At 33.0% G+C, this 18,601-nt stretch overlaps 1 protein-coding gene across 5 annotated transcripts in view; it reads left to right on the top strand.

Annotated features, from left to right (window-relative positions):
• LOC106875473 (tubby-related protein 4) overlaps nucleotides 1-18,595 on the top strand; it is a 682,417-nt gene extending 663,822 nt beyond the window's left edge. For all 5 annotated transcript variants that reach the window (XM_052966219.1, XM_014923631.2, XM_014923630.2 and 2 more), the window contains 2 exons: nucleotides 8,790-8,981; nucleotides 13,065-18,595. In XM_052966219.1, the coding sequence (XP_052822179.1) occupies nucleotides 8,790-8,981; nucleotides 13,065-13,181 (309 nt within the window). In that variant the 3' untranslated portion in view covers nucleotides 13,182-18,595. The remainder of the gene's footprint in view (nucleotides 1-8,789; nucleotides 8,982-13,064) is intronic.
• Nucleotides 18,596-18,601: the final 6 nt, after the last annotated feature.

Below are 18,601 nucleotides of genomic sequence, written 5' to 3'. Positions count from 1 at the left end.
GGTTAAGTTGATTACATCGACCCAAGTGCTTATAAAAGGATGAAAAGCACAGTCAGCTTCAACAAAATTTGAACTCAGAATGTAAAGACAGATGAAATGTTGCTGAGTATTTTACTTAGCATGCTAACAATTCTGTCAGCTCACACCTACAATAATAATAATAATAATAATAATAATAATAATAATAATAATAATGATAATAATATTGATAACCTGTGTTAACTGTACTTATAGCATGTGTAGCAAGGGATGGAGAATGAACGAATGATAGCAAATTAAAAGGAAAACCAAACATAATGATGTATGTGGATCTTCCAACCACCAGCAAACCACAGCACAAGCTTTCTTATTTCTTAAAGGCACAGAAGTTGTCAAACAGCAACTAACCAACAAACAACAAAACAATGGAAAGTAGACATAAAATGAGAACAATGACACATGTATGTGTGTGCATGGACATTGACATTCCATGTCTTTGCATGACACTGTCCAAGCAAAACAGGGATCTAATGGTTACAGTATATCCTGTCACTTTGTACTTTCAAAGACCAATAAATTTTTTTAAATCTTTTACGTAAAACCACAGTAACATCTGGTGACTGGAAGGTCATCTATCTGTCAAATCCTGTTTTAAGTCTCTATTCAACCCATGCCAAGTAGTAAAATGGACAAGATAAAGACATGAATGATATATTTAGGATTGCATTATTGAATGTCTTCTTTTTTAAGAAACAAATACTGTAAGTTATGATTTGAAACAAATTTGGCCTCTATTTCTAGCAGATTAAAATGTTGTGTAGAAGTGCCTACATTGGCTCATATTCGACTGATGTTATAAAATAAAAGATATAAAACATGTTTGCTGTATATTTTTTGTATATGTATTTTTTGTCAGATATGTTTCAAACAGTTTAGTCTTCATCGTATTTCCAGTGCACATGTTTTCAAATCAGAATTATACTCATAAACATTTACTTCACACAGGATTCTAATACTCTTTATCCACTGTATCACAGATGAGTATAATAGATGTCTACTAAATGGTATTTATAATATTATAATGCTGAAATTATCAATATGCACTAAATATTTATTTATTGGTCTTTTTCAGCTTAAGGACAAGGAATATGTCTGATGTAAAAGAATTACATTTTGTTATACACACATTCATGCTCACTCACACACACACACACACACACACACACACACACGTACATATCAAAGCAGCAAATTGTCAGAGTCATTAGAGTGTTGAATAGAATGCTTGCAGTATTTGTCCCAACTCTCTCAATGCTGAATTCAAATCCGACTGAAGTCAACTTTGCCTTTCATCCTTTCAGAACTAACCCAGGAATGTGGGTTGTTGGAATTGCCAGAGCATCAAATGGGGATGCCTTTGCAATATCTGTTCTGGCTTTGTGTATTTTGAGTTCAAATCCCATCCAGTTACCATAAAACGGTAATACTTCTGTTAGGAGTTACAAGTGACAAATAGTATCAGCAATTCTGAAAGCCAATGGGTAACATTGTTTCTGTAATTTGATTGGAAGATTGTCTTCCACAATGTATGTGTGACAGACAGACAGACAGACAGAGAGAATGGGGGGAAGAATTATACATATACTCTTTTACTTGTTTCAGTCATTTGACTGCGGCCATGCTGGAGCACCGCCTTTATTCGTGCAAATAGACCCCAGGACTTATTCTTTGTAAGCCTAGTACTTATTCTATCGGTCTGTTTTGCCGAGCCGCTAAGTTACGGGGACGTAAACACACCAGCATCGGTTGTCAAGTGATGTAGTGGGGACAAACACAAACATGCACATAGACATATATATACATATACATATATATGACAGGCTTCTTTCAGTTTCCGTCTACCAAATTCACTTACAAGGCTTTGGTCGGCCCAAGGCTATAGTAGAAGACATTTGTCCAAGGTGCCATGCAGTGGGATTGAACCCTGAACCATGTGGTTGGTAAACGAGCTACTTACCACACAGCCACTCTGCAATAACTGCCAAATATTACAATTGTTTGTGTGCAATAATATTGTTCAAACATAAAGATTCCTTAGAGCCCATCAAAGCCTTCAGTTTTTTTTATGTTCTTCACATAGGAGCAGTATCAAGGATTATTGAAAGTTATTTACAATGAGAATTATAGGGTGTAACAATTTTCTCATTAACCTCAACCACATTATTGCTGAACTCAGCTCTAAGTTTACTGATTAAATTCTCAACTAATACTGTACATTTAAGACACTTACTGTGACACTACATGGTTTGGGTTCAATACCACTACACATCACCTTGGGCAAGTGCATACCATTATTCTCTCATAACCTAAGTTTAACCAAAACCTTATGAATGAAATCTGGTGAGCTGAAACTTAATAGAAATCTGATGTCTTTTTTTTTTCTTTTTTTTTTTGGATAGTCAACTTAATCTGTTACTGAGTCCACGAGTAACTTCGGTAGAATTCACTCTTTTACAAAACATACATCTCAGATTTTCCAGTTTGAAGATAATTTCCTTTTTTTTTTTTTCTTAACTAAAAAAAAAAGAAAAATATAAAATAATAAAAGCATTGCCTCTTTTTATTTTTTCCTAGTTTTTACAATCATTCTTTATCTAGTGACATACATTATTTAATATTTCCTTTTGTTATATTGCATTGGTGAATCATTGGAAGTATGAGCTCAGAAAAGTAGTACAATGCATCAATCAATAGTTTACAGCACACTGATAGAAGATGTGCTTTACATGACAAAACAAAGGATGGGGTTAAAAGTTCAGATAATGGCTTCCATCACTACTAATAGAATGTCCTCATCTCCCACATTTTACTTCTATAATAAAGCATGTTCTGCCTGGAATGTTAAATTTCTTCCCTTTATCACTACAAAGTATTTTATTTCACTTTGCCAACTTTTTGTACTTACTATTTACCAGCATAGACTATCATAAGTTTCCTCAGATTCTGCTGTTTCTCTCTAATAAAAATAGATATCTATTGATGATGTTGAGTCCATTACAAGACTGTTGAGACAGTGATAATGACAACTTCATCAGTTTTGGTACCAATAAAAGAAAGTGTTAGGAATGTAACTGGTAAGGAGTGAGAAGTTGATTTGAGTTTCATTCTTACATCTTTTACATTTCTAGAGTTCTGGGATTATATAACAAGTCCTTGAATCAAATATATCTGATATAAATTTTATCTATGCAATAAACACAAGAAAAAATAAGACAGAATTAAAACTGTTCACTTAACTTGTTAATGTGTTGCTTTGGTCCTAATGTGTAACTTCAGTTATGCTTTTACTATTGATTAATCTTATTCATACACTATACCAAAGCAGAAGCAATAATGAACCAAGAAAAGGTGACTCAATGCAAGCATTTGACCCTCTGAAAAATAACAGCTAAATCTCTTTTCAAGCAACATCTTAGTGTCTTTTATAAAAAAAGCACATTTTACACTTAGTTTCAAACTGCATGAAAATCTCAGTGAGATAAAAGGGTAAAGACCTCTTTCAGTCATGAATGATCATGGGATTGTACCTAGAAAGTTACTCTCCACTCCAAGGCATAAGTCTGGGCAAGGTTGTTTATGGATGGCCAGCAGTTGCCCATGCATACCAGTCTCCTCTCTTCATGCCACTGCCATTATCCAAGGGAAAGGCAAAGGCTGATTCAGTTTGGCACCAGTGACATCGCAACTCATTTCTACAGCTGAGTGAACTGGAGCAATGCGAAATAAAGTGTCTTGCTCAAGAACACAACACACAGCCCAGTCCAGGAATTGAACTCACTACCTCATGATTGTGAGCCCAACTATCAAACCACCACCAGGTCATGTACCTTCACAAGATAGCCATGGCTGAAATACATTTGATAATAGTTCAGGACTGATGTGATTAACCATTTAGAATTTAAACTGGCCATACCTGGCAAAAATATTCTACCTATTTTATGTTCAAACTGGCCATATCCAGCCTCTCACACCTACCCTACAATAGTATTTTTAAAATAAACAATCACATCATTGAAATCTCAAAGCTACAAGATAATGCATGGTTAACTAAAAATAATGTGAATAAGTAAGCAATACATTTAACAGAGTGATATGAATGCTAAAGGGTCAAACAGCAGTGACAAAAATAAGATCTTAATCTTTCATGATAGCTATAACTTTAGTTAAAATGGATGGCTGTGCATGGTAAAAAAGTTTGCTTTACAACCACAAGATTGCAGGTTTGATCCTACTGCACAGCACCTCTAGCAAATGTCTTCTACTGTAGTAAAACTTTGTAAGGGGAATTCAGTAGATGAAAACTGAAAAGTAGCCATTACATGTGTGTGTATTTATGTATGTGTGTGTATTTATGTATGTATACATACATACTGATATATATATATATATATATATATATATATATATATATATATATATATATATATATACTTCACGGGTGGAGATTTTATATTTTTATTAAGGCATTGCTACATATGTTTCGACATTACATGTATTTTTATGGGACCACCTCACCATATTCATAGGATATTATTAAATATTATCTATAATATCCATGGACCCTATGGGAGCCCATTAATTTGACATGCATACTTCTTCAGGCACTTTTTGCATTAGTTTACATTGGCTTTCTTGTTGTTTAGACTTCAGCATGTTAATCTTTCTACACCAAACAAAAAGTTCTGTTGGATTAAGGGGTGGTGCTTGTGAATTCTTGCAAACTACTAGATAGATGGATGTATTGTTAGAGGTAAGAACTTTGAGAGGGATAGTGTTGTTTGTTGTTTACATATCAATGCAAGTGGACATGGAAGGTGGGAAAGAGAAAAAAAAAGAAGAGGGAGGAGATAAAATTGTGAGTTGCATTCAGTTGAGTGTGTACAGCATTACACAGAGTACCGTATACATAACAATCCCATACAATTAACTTGACATGTTGGGAATAATATTCGGTAGCCAGCAACAAGTTGCTTAGGAGCTTTTATGAATGCATTAGTAGATATCAGCCACGTACAAAATACAAAGATATATGTGTGTGTGTATAAATGGATAAAGGGTAAAAAAAACCCTCAATCGTTAATGACCATGGGATTGCACTTAAAAAGTTACCCCCTGAGGAACAAGTTTGGCATGGTTGTTTATGGAAGACCAGCAGTCACCCATGCATACCAACGTCCTCTCTCCACACTACTGTTGTTATCCAAAGGAAATGCAAAAGTCAATATAGCTTGGCACTAGTAACATCACAACTCATTTCTACAGCTGAGTGAACCAGAGCAATATGAAATAAAGTATCTTGCTCAAGGAATTCTCTCAAAGCTTGGGTCAAATTGAGGCTATGCTATAGTAGAGAACACTTGGTAGAGGTACTGTAACGGTTACAGTGACTCTCAGCTTCAGTTTTAATAATAAATTAAATAAATGTATAGGTGAGGTATTTTCCAGCAATGTATATCAGCAAAATATGTTATAGATTGCTGAGGAAACTGAAAAATTAATACTTTTTGAACAAAGTTCATTGTTGTGCTTGTTCTGCATGATGTTAAAGACACTACTTTTTTACACTTGCTATCAGAAATGCATTAATCTGTTAAAAACCATTAACCTATGATGCTATTCTTCACCAATAGTAATATATAAAGTAAAATAAAAATAAAATAACTATTGTAGTTTTATAGAATATTGGGTAGCTTAATTTTCTATCCTACTTTATTTTTTACTCCTAACTTGTGATTTAGTAACTAAGAGCTCAAAACTACACTTACTTACCTATTGTAAGTATAAGAACAGATGGAAACTCTCAGCCAAATCATTGTGCTTTTGTTTGCTTCTTTCAGCCATCTTTATTCTATAAAATAGTATATAAGCCCAGACTTAGCTGCGTGGTTAAAAAGTTTATTTCACAATTATATGGTGTTCATTTGGTTATATGGTTATAAGGTTCAGTTCCACTGTACAGCACCTTGAGCAGATATTGTTTACTGCTTATTGCCTTCAGATAACCAATGCCATGTAAGTGTAGTTGGTCATTGGAAACTGTATGGATGCCCGTTATATGTTTGTGTGTGTTTGTGCTTGCATAAAAGTTGTCATTTCTGCTGCTTGCATAAAATTGACTGAACCAAGGCACAAGGCCTGAAATTTTGGGGGAGGGGACCAGTCGATTAGATTGACCCAGTATGCAACTGGTACTTAATTTATCAACCCCAAAAGGATGAAAGGCAAAGTCAACCTTGGTGGAATTTGAACTCAGACCATAAAGACAGATGAAATACTGCTACGCATTTCACCTGGCGTGCTGTTTCTGCCAGCTCACCACCTTCCAGTTATAATAATCTTTTCTAGTCTAGGCACAAGGCCTGAAATTTTGGGGGAGGGGTCCTAATCGATTAGATCAACCCCAGTATGCAACTGGTACTTAATTTATCGACCCCGAAAGGATGTAAGGCAAAGTCAACCTCGGTGGAATTTGAACTCAGAACATAAAGACAGACGAAATATTGCTAAGCATTTCGCCTGTTTCTGCCAGATCACTGCCTTCCAGGTTTAATAATACTGCCTCAGTTAAGTACCTCTCTGTACCAGTATAGAAAAACATGTAAAACAAATGCATTTCATCTTTATGCTGGGGCTGAGATTGAACTCAAAGATTTATTACATGCAGAGTCCAATATTCTTAGCCAATGTCATTGTACCAATGATTGTCAGTACTAATAATATTAAGTCACATTCCTCAGCCAACTATATTTAATTAACTATTTTAAGTTACTGAATCACAGCCATGCCAGTGTACTACCTTTTAGAGCATTTAGTTCACAGTATCAATGTCAGTAATATATTTGAGTTTGGTACTTGTGTCATTGATCTGTTTATCAAATGATTAAGTTTTTAACCATTTTGGTGTATAATGTGCAAATTGATGCACCGTTTCACATTGTTACAGACGAACACAGATACAACAGTCAAGCTCTATATGAGTGCTCTTGCTTTAGAAATAGCAGTCTAATTTCCTTAGAGTCACACCCAATCATTTTATTGGACTGGCACATCAGATAACATTGTCTAAGATATAAAATCACATGGGATGATCACAATAGATCATAGGTGTGCTTGATCAGGGCTAACTTAGGATTAAACAACAATACACACTCACACACACACACATGATGGACTTCTGTACAATTTCTATCTATCAAATTTCACTCTCAGAGTATTGATTAGCCTGTATTGTAGAAGACATTTAAACTAGCCATATCTGGTCAAAATATTCTGCTTTATCTTCAAACTGGTTAAATCTCGTCCCTCACACCTACCCTACAATGTCACTCTAAAAATAAACTACCACATCATCAGAATCTTGAAACTACAAGATAATTCAGGACTAATTAAAAGCAATGTGAATAAACAAGCATTACATTTAACAGAATAATCTGAATGCTAAAGAGTTAAGGAAATACATTGGGATCAAATTTCCAACTGTCTGCTTCCAGTGCAAATTTCTTAACCTCTCAGCTGTTGCTCCTACTAAATAAATAATAATTCTTAGAATTATTCTGTTACTTACACTGGCAGTAATTTCAAGGAATGGTGGGTAGGAGAGCTATAAGTCATATAAAAGAAAAGAACAAATTTGTTTTCCTTGAGTAAAATGTCAAGTTTAAAGGCTTTGGACAAAACCCTTCATTAAACCTTTCCTCTTCCTTGCAGTAAACTAATTTGTTCCTTTTTTGAACTGTTTATATCAGTGATTCTTAATCTTTTTGGCATTATGGTGCTTTGGAGATCAAACAATCAGTTTCTGACATATTTTGAAAAGGAAGTTTTAAAAAAAGCATGTTTTTTTGTTTTTTTTAAGATTTAAGCTTAAGGGTTAACAGCTTTAAAAGAATATATATAGAAAACCAACAGGCATATAAAATATGCACAAATCTAATAAAATTATGAATGTCACATTTTTCAAATACTTTTAAAATTCACTACATACCTAGATATCCCATGCAGTGCTTGAGTTTTTCAAAGCCCACTATTTGGGAGCCATTGAGTTTATACTGGTTAATTGCCAAAATACACTATCACTACTTTCTTTAGATCCTACAATTTAGTTTATTAAAAGAAACGAATCTTGAATTATTGAGAAAAATTTACTCTGAATAGGCAGGGTTTAGAAAATGGGTAATTTAAAACACATTGATCAAATGTTATATTTAGTCTCCAATATGTTTGACAATTCAGTTGGTAGCTTCACTAACATTTGTTGTTGTCAAAATGGTTTATGGATATTAGGTTTTGAACAACAGTAAATTATTGTAAGATTGTCAGTAAGGAAAAAATAAACTAATAATGCTGTTGCTGATGTTGATGATGAGGAGGGGGAGGAGGTAAAAATGCATAGTGTAACAATTAAAATCTAATTTTTTATACTTTACACTCAATCTTGGATTCTGTAGCAGCTGCCATGCATAATTCAATTATAAGTTCCCTATAAATACTATAAGTTTGAGTTTCCAATTTGATTTCTTTTTCTTTTCTTTTTCTTTTTTTTTTGCAGTACTAATACTTTTGAAACAAAGGTGTGAACATCACAGCTTCTCATCTTCTTACTCCACCCCCTGTCATGCACACACACACACACACACACACACACTACCTGCCCAATTCTAAAACATTTAAGAAATCATGATTGTCAGACATTGGAACTCAAGGCAGTATCGTACAAATCTGAATATAATTTTTATTTTTGTTCGTTTCAGATTCGAAAAGCACGACGTCGAGGTGAACCACGACGCATGGGTTCCAGTACTGTTTGTGCTGGACGTCAGTTTGTTATGTACAATAAAGCACCATTATGGAATGAAGGTAGTCAAGTGTATCAGTTAGACTTCGGAGGGCGCGTGACACAGGAATCAGCCAAAAATTTTCAAATTGAGTTTAGAGGACGTCAGGTGAGAGAACTGATATCTTTTGTTTTTGTAATTTATTATTGTCACTGTTATTATTGTACAAAAGAGGAGAGGTAAGCTTTTGATAAATAGATTTATAACTCAATTTTAGTTCACTTTGTGCCCAATCCAAATACCTTTGGTAGAGGCATAAACTCCACTGTCACTATTTTCATCTTTAACATTGTACTCCTATGTAGAAGAGAATTATCATTACTGATTTTATTTTTGATACTGTTGTTTTAAAGTAAAATAAAAAGAAACATTTTAAGAATGTATTTTTATTGGGGGCACTAAAAGGAATTTTCTAATATTGATATGCTCTAAATATTTAGATAGCTCTAGTACTGACAACCAACTAAAAGATTGACTGTTTGTTTTTTATCATCATCATAATGCAGTGTCTGTGATCAAGGCTCTTAACCCTCAATGGTTTGGTTCACTTAGTAGTCATTAAGTTCTGCTTGGAAATACAGTTTGCCACTGTAGACAGCAGTAACATTGTAAAATTGACAAGTCTAAAATTGACGAGTCTTTCATTAGTACATTGTAGAGAATATCTCTCTTCTTCAGAAAATGGTCTGAGCTTTGAAATACACAATTCTATAGTCCCCTCCCCCAATGTCACTGGGACTTTTGGTCAAGGCAGTGTGCCCTGCCAGATGTTTGCAGTATTGAAAATGGTAAAATGGAAAATGTTAAATAAACTTTATAATTAAACCTAGCACTATAGCTGGTTTAACAATAACAGCTTTTCAAGCATCAATTGAGCTAACCCTTCATTCTCCATGATGAATCCTTTGCAAAACATTACAAGTTGCTTACTGTATCTGATAACCTACACTATTTGTTTGCACACAACATCTCTTCCTTTGGTATTCAGTGTATATTCGCATCACAGGTTACACCTGTGCAGTAGTTTCATCTGCATGCATCAGCTGATGCCATCACTAACCAATCACTCTCATAGCTCACATGTACTCTACTGTTTAAGCAATTTAATGCTTCCACTACCATATAACAAGAAGCAATAATTAATCTTCACTAACCAAGAAGCTCTTTGATAAATTTACCAAGAGTCAGTGAAGAATTAGGAAATTTCAAGTATAGTGTATACATTACTTTATATTGAACTTTACTTTTACTTTGTGCCAGCTCTTGACACAGGAAAAATGAAATTCAAGAGAAGGTGCTGATCTTTAATTGTAGAGGGAACATGTGGAAGGGGTAGACCCAGGAAGATATGAGATGAAGTGGTGAGAAAGGATCTACAAATGTTGAGACTCACAGAAGGGATGACAGGGGACTGAGACTCTTGGTGATTTGCTATGCTTGAAAAGACATGCCAAGCTAAGTAAAAGCATAGTTGCCTTTGCATACAGACTCATCCCTTGCGACACTCTCCAGCTGAGCATCCCTAATTCTGCAGGCTTATAAGTGATGGTGCCACATAAAAAGTACCTGTACCAGTGCTGCTTAAAAGCACCCAGTACACTCTGTAAAGTGATTGGTATTAGGAAGGGCAGCCAGTCATAGAAATCATGCCAAAACAGACATGAAGCCTGATCAGCTTCTGTCAAACTGTGTAAACCATGCCAGCCTGAATGCCTGAAGAATGCTTGAAGCTTGAATAATATTTTCTCTGAATATATTATAGTTGTTAGTTGATGCTGATCATTTCTGATCAAGCAGACCTACACATTACAAGAAACTTTTCAGTTAGATTCTTAGGAAGTAATCCTTTCTGAATCCCAATGAGCCATAAGGTCATTTCTTGTGGCTGGTTTTCTGCAGTCAGATGTGAGAGATGTTTCTTCCTGGATTGGATCATTATCATTTCCAAGTAATTTTTCACTCATGAAAATTGAATCCAGCAGTAAAAGTCATCAATATATGTACTGCCTATGGTTTTCTTGAGATGAAGTGGGGACTCATTGCTGAGAATTAAGCATCTTTGTCATAAAAACCAGTGATAGGATGTGAAATTCTGACCTTTTGGCTGGTTGACTTGTATCTTACCAGTTTAGCTATTCATGATCTGTAGATGTTCAATAACAACCTAAATTTCAACATCAATCCATGGAAGTGAACTTAGAACTGTATGCTACTAAACAGCTCTATCAATTAGCTAACATAATAATATTATAATAATAATAATAATAATAATAATAATAATAATAATGAAATTGTTGTATACAGTGCTCAGGTGTACTACAACTTAAAAAAAAAAAAGATTTGCATCATGTGTACTGTTGGTGAATTTCAGGAAGCATGGAAGTTTTGAAAGCTGTCATGTCCCAACAACTAGTTTATTCCATACTTCAGCAATTCTGAGTGTAAAAAGATTTTTCAAAAAGTCATAGTTGTGTTGTTTTTTTGATTTTGTAAGCATATCCACGAGTGTTAGACACATGGAGTTCAAAAATGTGTTCAAGATTGTTGTTGGAAAGATAGATAATCTTGTGAGTATTGACCAAGTCAGTTGCCGGACGTCGGAGCTTTAATGTGTCCATGCCCAGGGAAGCAAGATGTTCAGAGTATGGTAGATGCCGGATGGCGGGTATTCATGCTGTCATCAGATCTAACATTCCATATTCAGATGCCCCTACATTTTATGCTTTCCTTGAAACCATGGCTATCCCAACAATTAAAATGATAATGATGTTATTAAGGAATTATTTCAATGGTGAACTAACATTGAATGTGTTGCATTTGCTGAAAAAAGAAAATGTTCAGAAGTAAGATATTAGTTTTGTGAGCTGAACTTGAGCAATTTAATAAGAAACAGATAACTAACTTGTGTGTGTAACAATAAAAGTGCATTAGAACTAAATTCTATGTAGACAGAATGGCAGCAAGTTTACAAACTAAGCAGGGATATTTCTAGAAGACTGACATTTGAGTAAGTTAGTTTGCTACAATAGATTAAGCATGCAATCCACAATCAAAAGCAATATTTTGTTATGATTGATCACTTGGGTTGTATATAAATTGATTAGTTGACGTAAGCAACCTTCATGGTAAAAATCTTATGGAAGGTGGAAGATGTTTAATGAAATTCATTTGTTACTCATTAAGAAAACTTGTAAACATACAATGCAAATATTAGTATAAGAATCTTTGAATATAAAATATTATAAAGAAGGATAACTTGAAAAATCCAAACATTATTGTGTATGAATCATCTTAGCTTGCATTTGGTTAACAGAATGAATTTATTTATAGTCAGTGGAATTGTTTGTGCATAATGGAGTTTATGTGGATTAGATGAAAACAACTGAATGACTAGTTACAGTTAACTAGTAGTTGTTGGTACTAACTATACTTGTTGAACATGAGTCATTGAAGGGAAACTATGCATTTGCTCAACCTTCTGAAATAAAGCAGCTAAATTTTACTCCTATCTCAATCAAGCATCATAAAGAGAAAGAACAGTGCATGATCATGGCTAGAATGCTTTTGATCATAGGCCTGTTCAATCAAGGCTGAACTAGGGCTAAACAGCTGTAGCAACTTAATGCAGAGTACCCCTGATATCTTTTGTATGCATTCATCATCACCACCACCCCATCATCATCATCATCATCATTTAACATCAGTGTTCCATTCTGGCATGAATTGGACATGTTGAATTGAATTCAGCTAACCTTAGGGCTGTGTTGGTCTGTAGTGTCTGCTTTGTCAGGTTTTCTACAGTTTGATGCCATTCCTAACCAACCATTTTACAAGTATAAAACTGTAACAACTATAAAATATATCAATTAATTCTCTTTGAAATTATATAAATTTTCAGTGATTCAGTGACAGCACTGAAAAATAATTCATGCACAGCAGACTAAAAGTGCATTATGTGTATATATATATGTGTGTGTGAAAGTGCTCATGTTTTCCTGAGCCAGTTCTTTACTGTCATAAACTAGTGTAATAGGATATATCTCTTCTTAATAAAGTAAGAGTTAGACTGTCTTTGAAGTAGCAAATATACCTGTTACATGTCTTCATATTTGGAAAAAAAATTTTTCTCCATTTAAAGCATTTTATTAATGATGTTTTCTTTAACTTCTTTGTTTTTGTTTTTGTCATCAGGTAATGCAGTTTGGAAGAATAGACAGCAATGCATATACCTTGGATTTTCAATATCCTTTCACTGCCTTGCAGGCTTTTGCCGTAGCTTTGGCGAATGTTACTCAGAGACTCAAGTAACTTTGTCTGATGCACGCACAACAACTCAACAAAGCACACACATACACAACGCCATGCGTATACATATACTGTGGAACCATGTTCAACTGACCAAGCAGCTTCCCTGCTATATAATTAATTACTGCCTGTGTTAATTGGTCTTATCTCTCCAGACCACTTAACCACAATGGATAATGGAGAGTTAGCTTTGCTTAATGACAGTGTTCACTGATGAAAACTAATAAAAAAGTAAATTGTAAATCTAAAAACATAAATGTAATCTCAACAAACCTTTATGACTGTTCAAATAATGTTGTCTGTGAAAAACTGGAAGAAAAGAGTAAGTGTTTTAGACTGATGAGATATTACGACATTAGTGTGAAGCAGGTGGTTATTTTCGTCAAGTTCTTATATTCTTTTTTGTGAACCATTTTTCTTTGATTTTATTTTTCATTTCCTTTTTATTCATAGCAAGCATCTCCAGACATATTAGCTCTTTAAAAGAATATGAATCTGAATGAAAAGAAGAAGGAAAAAAAAAGCAAAACTAAATCTAAAAATAAAATTTGCTGGCTGACTACTTATGTATTTATTTAAAATTACATAAGTGGCAAATGGAGAAGGATGAGAGTTTGGACAGTTCTAATTTATTTATTTATTTATTTATTTATCTATTTATTTATTTATTCACTCATTCATTGAATCATTCATCTATTTATTTATTCATTCATTCATTCATTTATTTATTTGATGAGCTGTTTGAGGCATTAGAAGTTAAACATATCAGACATTGGTAAACCTATTTCTGCACTGGCCTACTACTGTTTCTATTGAAGTTTATGTTTGATGTGGACAGTAACTAATCTCTGACAAGACTTATCAATATGATTCTACTGTAGATATAAAGCACAAATTTGCAGGACATTTAAATCGAATTCCAATATAACAAAATAGCTAAAATAATTTCAAATGTTTCAACTAAAAAAAAGAGAAAGAGAGGAAAAAGTAATATTCGTTCTATCTTCAAATCTTAAAATAGATTCTGTCCTGATTATTCAGATTGAAAATGAAAATATTTTCCTGCTTTTATCATCATTGTTATTATTATTAGTTCATTAACAAAATAATAACAATAATAATAAAAATAATACATCAAACAAACAAGGCCATATATTTGTAAGAATTTCATCCAATCCACTAAACCATATGCTTCTCAAGTTATTTTAGCAATATTTCCAATGCTTATCAGTGAATAGGCTGTAAGTTGTAAATGACCAGAATAACTCTGCTCTGACTGGCTGGCCATAAGTCTGTTGGTCATATACTTTATGACAAGTACACTAAATATATTGGTTCAATTCAAACATAACACCTCGAACTCAGAAGGAATATTTTCTAATCTTTCACAGTATTTAGATAATAAACAAAACTACAAAGTATGATATTTCAGAGGAATATATAAATTCGTTTATTCCTTTACTGACTTTAGTCATTGGACTGCAGCCATGCTAAGAGACTACCACCCCTTCAAGGATTTTTAGTCTATAATATCAGTCCACAGTTTTTAGATGGATACTCATTTTATTTATCTCTAAGGTCATCTAAGTTACATCCCTTCTAAAGAATTACCTCCCACCTTACAGGTTTAAATATCACAAGTAATTTTCACCAATATATTCAACACATACTTATCTGTTTATATATCTACATGCATGTATACATACATATTTGACAGGCTTCCATACAGTTTCCATCTATCAAATTTCACTCATAAAGCATTGATCAATTTTGGACTCTGCTGTGCAGGACACTTACTCAAGGTGCTGTAAAGTGGAATTGAGCCTAGAATCATGTGGCTGTGAAGTGAACTCATATGCACACACGTACGTACATGCACGCATACATGCTTGTGTATGTTAGTGTTTATAACATGCAGATCACTATCATAAAACATACCTAAGCTAGGTAATATATATGTGTGTGTACTTATATACATATCTGTATAAAATGTCTACTTTGTCATTTGGGATGCTAGAAATAACAACCAAATCTCCCTCAATCATATCCCACCATCTTAGAAAAGAAAATGTGACCCTGAGTTCTCCCATACACATGGAAAAGACAGGATGGCCATATGTTTACCAAATCAGGACTGACCTATGTTAGCACTGACAACAACAGTAAGAAAAATGTACCTCTTCTCTGGTTATCTGGTTTCCCCTCATCTTGGTCAAAAGCATGAAACTTTTGGAAACTTAGAGGATTCATTTCTAAATATTTAATTAGTAACTTTTCTATGATTGTTTCTGCTTGATCAGAGCTGATGAACATCAACTAACAACCGGACACAAAGAAAATCTTATCTGAGACTGCTCTTGGTTCTACAATACAAAACTTACTCTTTTAAAGTGTTTATATTTAAACTAAAACCTGCCATTATAATTTTCAGTAAGGACCTTTTCGCAAATAACATTCTAAACACCAAAGTCAGTTACTAAATCTCTCTATATTCTTCATTATTTTCAAAGACAATGTACTTTATTAAAAATACAGCATGCTGGATACCTGTTTCAACATTGGAATCAACATTAATAACTGTTCTATCCGATCTATTCAATGCTCACACCAAAATATGTTTATAGAATGATAATTCAGCACAAGAATGTTATTTGGAAAATTCAAACATTTGGAGGTAATAGTATTTTAAGAAATTGATAGTATATTGGATTCAAATTTTGGCACAAGGCTAGCAAGTTTGGGGGAGAGGGTAAGGCTTATTACATCAAACCCAGTGCTCAACTGGTACTTATTTTATCAACCCCAAGAGTATGAAATGCATAGTAGAAATTGGTTGGATTAGAACTCGGAGCATAAAGACAGATAAAATGCAGCTAAGCATTTTACTTGGCATACTAATTATTCAGCAAGCTTGCCACCTTAAATTGATAATATATTAATAAATTTAATCATTCTAGTTGATTTAAAATCAATTTAATTAGATTTATAAGGATTCATATACTACATCTATAGCATAGCAGTCCTAAAAGCTTCAATTCTACAATAGTTACTTCAATTGTTATTTATTTAGTTATTTACATACACAATAGGATTTGTTATTTACATACACAATAGGATTAAGATGGTATTTTAAAAGAATTTTCTTGAAAGCATACATCTATCCATTTGTAGAACATTTCTGTTTCTACAAAACCCATTTGCAAAACATGAAAATATGAATTAAAAAGATAATTAAAAAATTATACACAATACCAAAATAGATAATGCATTTATTATTATGTATATGAAATATAAATATATATTAAGGGATCCATTTTGACTGAAAAGGATATGGTGTAAGAACTCTCTTACATGATTAATTGAAACACATGTATTAAGTACATTCAAAATATTAGCATTTAGTTTTATCTTTATTATGCGTGTGTGTGTGTGTGTAGATTCCATTTAGGTTTTAACTTTGGAGTTTGCTTTATTAAGATCATCCACAGGTACTGGCTATCAGATATAAAATATAAACCAGATCTGGATAGTTTTGTTGAGGATACATCTGAAATCTGCAAATGTCAAATAAGTATTAAGGAAAATGGAGCAAGTAATTTGTTCTATTAAATAATATAATTAATTGCTCACTCTTTTCACTTTGTAAATATATATACATATATAGCATATACAGTCTTGTAATGAAAACATGAAGGAAATGATAATCAATCAATAAAGTTTATTAATGCAAATACAAAATAGATTTCATCCCATATCAAAATTATAAAGTAATCCTGATAAAATGACATATTACACAACTCCAGTACAAAAGCAGCTTATGCTGCTTAGTATGCAGTAATTGAATAAGTGAATGAAAGGAACAAAAGAAGCAGGTATACAATAGACATGTTTCAGAAATGCATGGTATCTGTATTACATAACATTAAAGCTGTTACATATTTCTACCATGCACTTCATCTTTGGGTGAACTCTGTTCATGTTGTGATATCATATTTAAATGTTACATAATATAGGCTCTATGCATTTCTGAAACATGTGTAACACATAACTACTTCCATTCCTTTCATTTACTTTATATATATATATATCTGTATATATGTGTGTGTGTGTGTGTGAGGCTCTAATGAAGCTATAAGGTACCCAACTATGAGTCCACTGCATCTTATAGTAGAAACAGCTGTAGGCTAATACAGTTCCTTTGTCTTCAACTAGTAGAATGTTATAAGAGTAACTGAAAGGTTGAGAGTTTGGTGCATATCACTTATCAAATAATAAAATGGTAAAATAACAAAAATACATTTATTCATATATAGGATTTTCTTTCTCCTATTGTACTAAACCTGCACATACACACATGTGTATATATATTTATGTGTGTCTGTGAAGGAGGGAGCACGACTACTGTAGAAGACCCATGCTGACAGGGAAAACATGAATATAAAATAATGAATGATTTAGAATATATATATGTGTGTGTGTGTATATAAATATATACTTTCTGGTAAATATAAATATATTTTACTATTTGAGTATTTTTGAGTTTGTGTGTGTGTGTGTGTGTCTGCATATGTTTATGCATATACACATCAATGCATACACATGTGCATATGTGTACACACACATACATGAATATGCTCCTCACAGTTTCCTGACCTTTTGTTTTATAGAAATAAAGGAAGTCTAGCATGTCAGTCCTTTGCTTGAGTGAACATTGAACATTTGTAAGAAGGGGGAAAATTCTAGGAATGGAAATTAAGGAAATGATATTAGCAGTTGCAACAGTTGTTCTGCTGCTGCCGCTATTACTACTACTACTACTACTACTACTACTACTACTACTACTACTACTACTACTACTACTACCACCACTACTACTACTACTACTAATAATAATAATAATAATACTATTGCCGCTGCTGGTCATGCTGCTGCTGCTACTACTACTACTACTACTATTACTACTACTACTACTACTACTACTACTACTACTACTACTATTGTGATGATGTTTATGATGATGATAATAATAATAATAATAATAAATAATGTGCATTTTTACTTTCCGATCTCCAGATTTAATCTGTGAATGATTAGATAGAATTCCTTCAAAGTTTGAAAATTAAAAAAAAAACAATAAAATATGAGAGAGAGAGAGAGAATAAAGAAGAATATATGACAACATGAAAGAAATTTGAAATGTTTTATTACAAACACAGCAACAACAAAAACCAAACAAAAGAAAGAAAATGAAAGACATTTTTTTTTTCCAGAAATTCTGTAATATTTATAAGATTATTTATTCAATTATTATATTTTTATTTATATTTTCCATGGCTATTTTTTTCCTTCATTTCATTTCATTCATTGATTTTTTTTAATTATTATTTTTTTTTATGTTAATTTTCATCTGTATTTCTGCATCA

This window comes from Octopus bimaculoides, chromosome 3 (assembly GCF_001194135.2).
Source record: "Octopus bimaculoides isolate UCB-OBI-ISO-001 chromosome 3, ASM119413v2, whole genome shotgun sequence".
NCBI classification, from domain to species: domain Eukaryota; kingdom Metazoa; phylum Mollusca; class Cephalopoda; order Octopoda; family Octopodidae; genus Octopus; species Octopus bimaculoides.
Note: the sequence above shows the minus strand (reverse complement) of the source record. Positions and strands in the feature narration are given on the sequence as shown.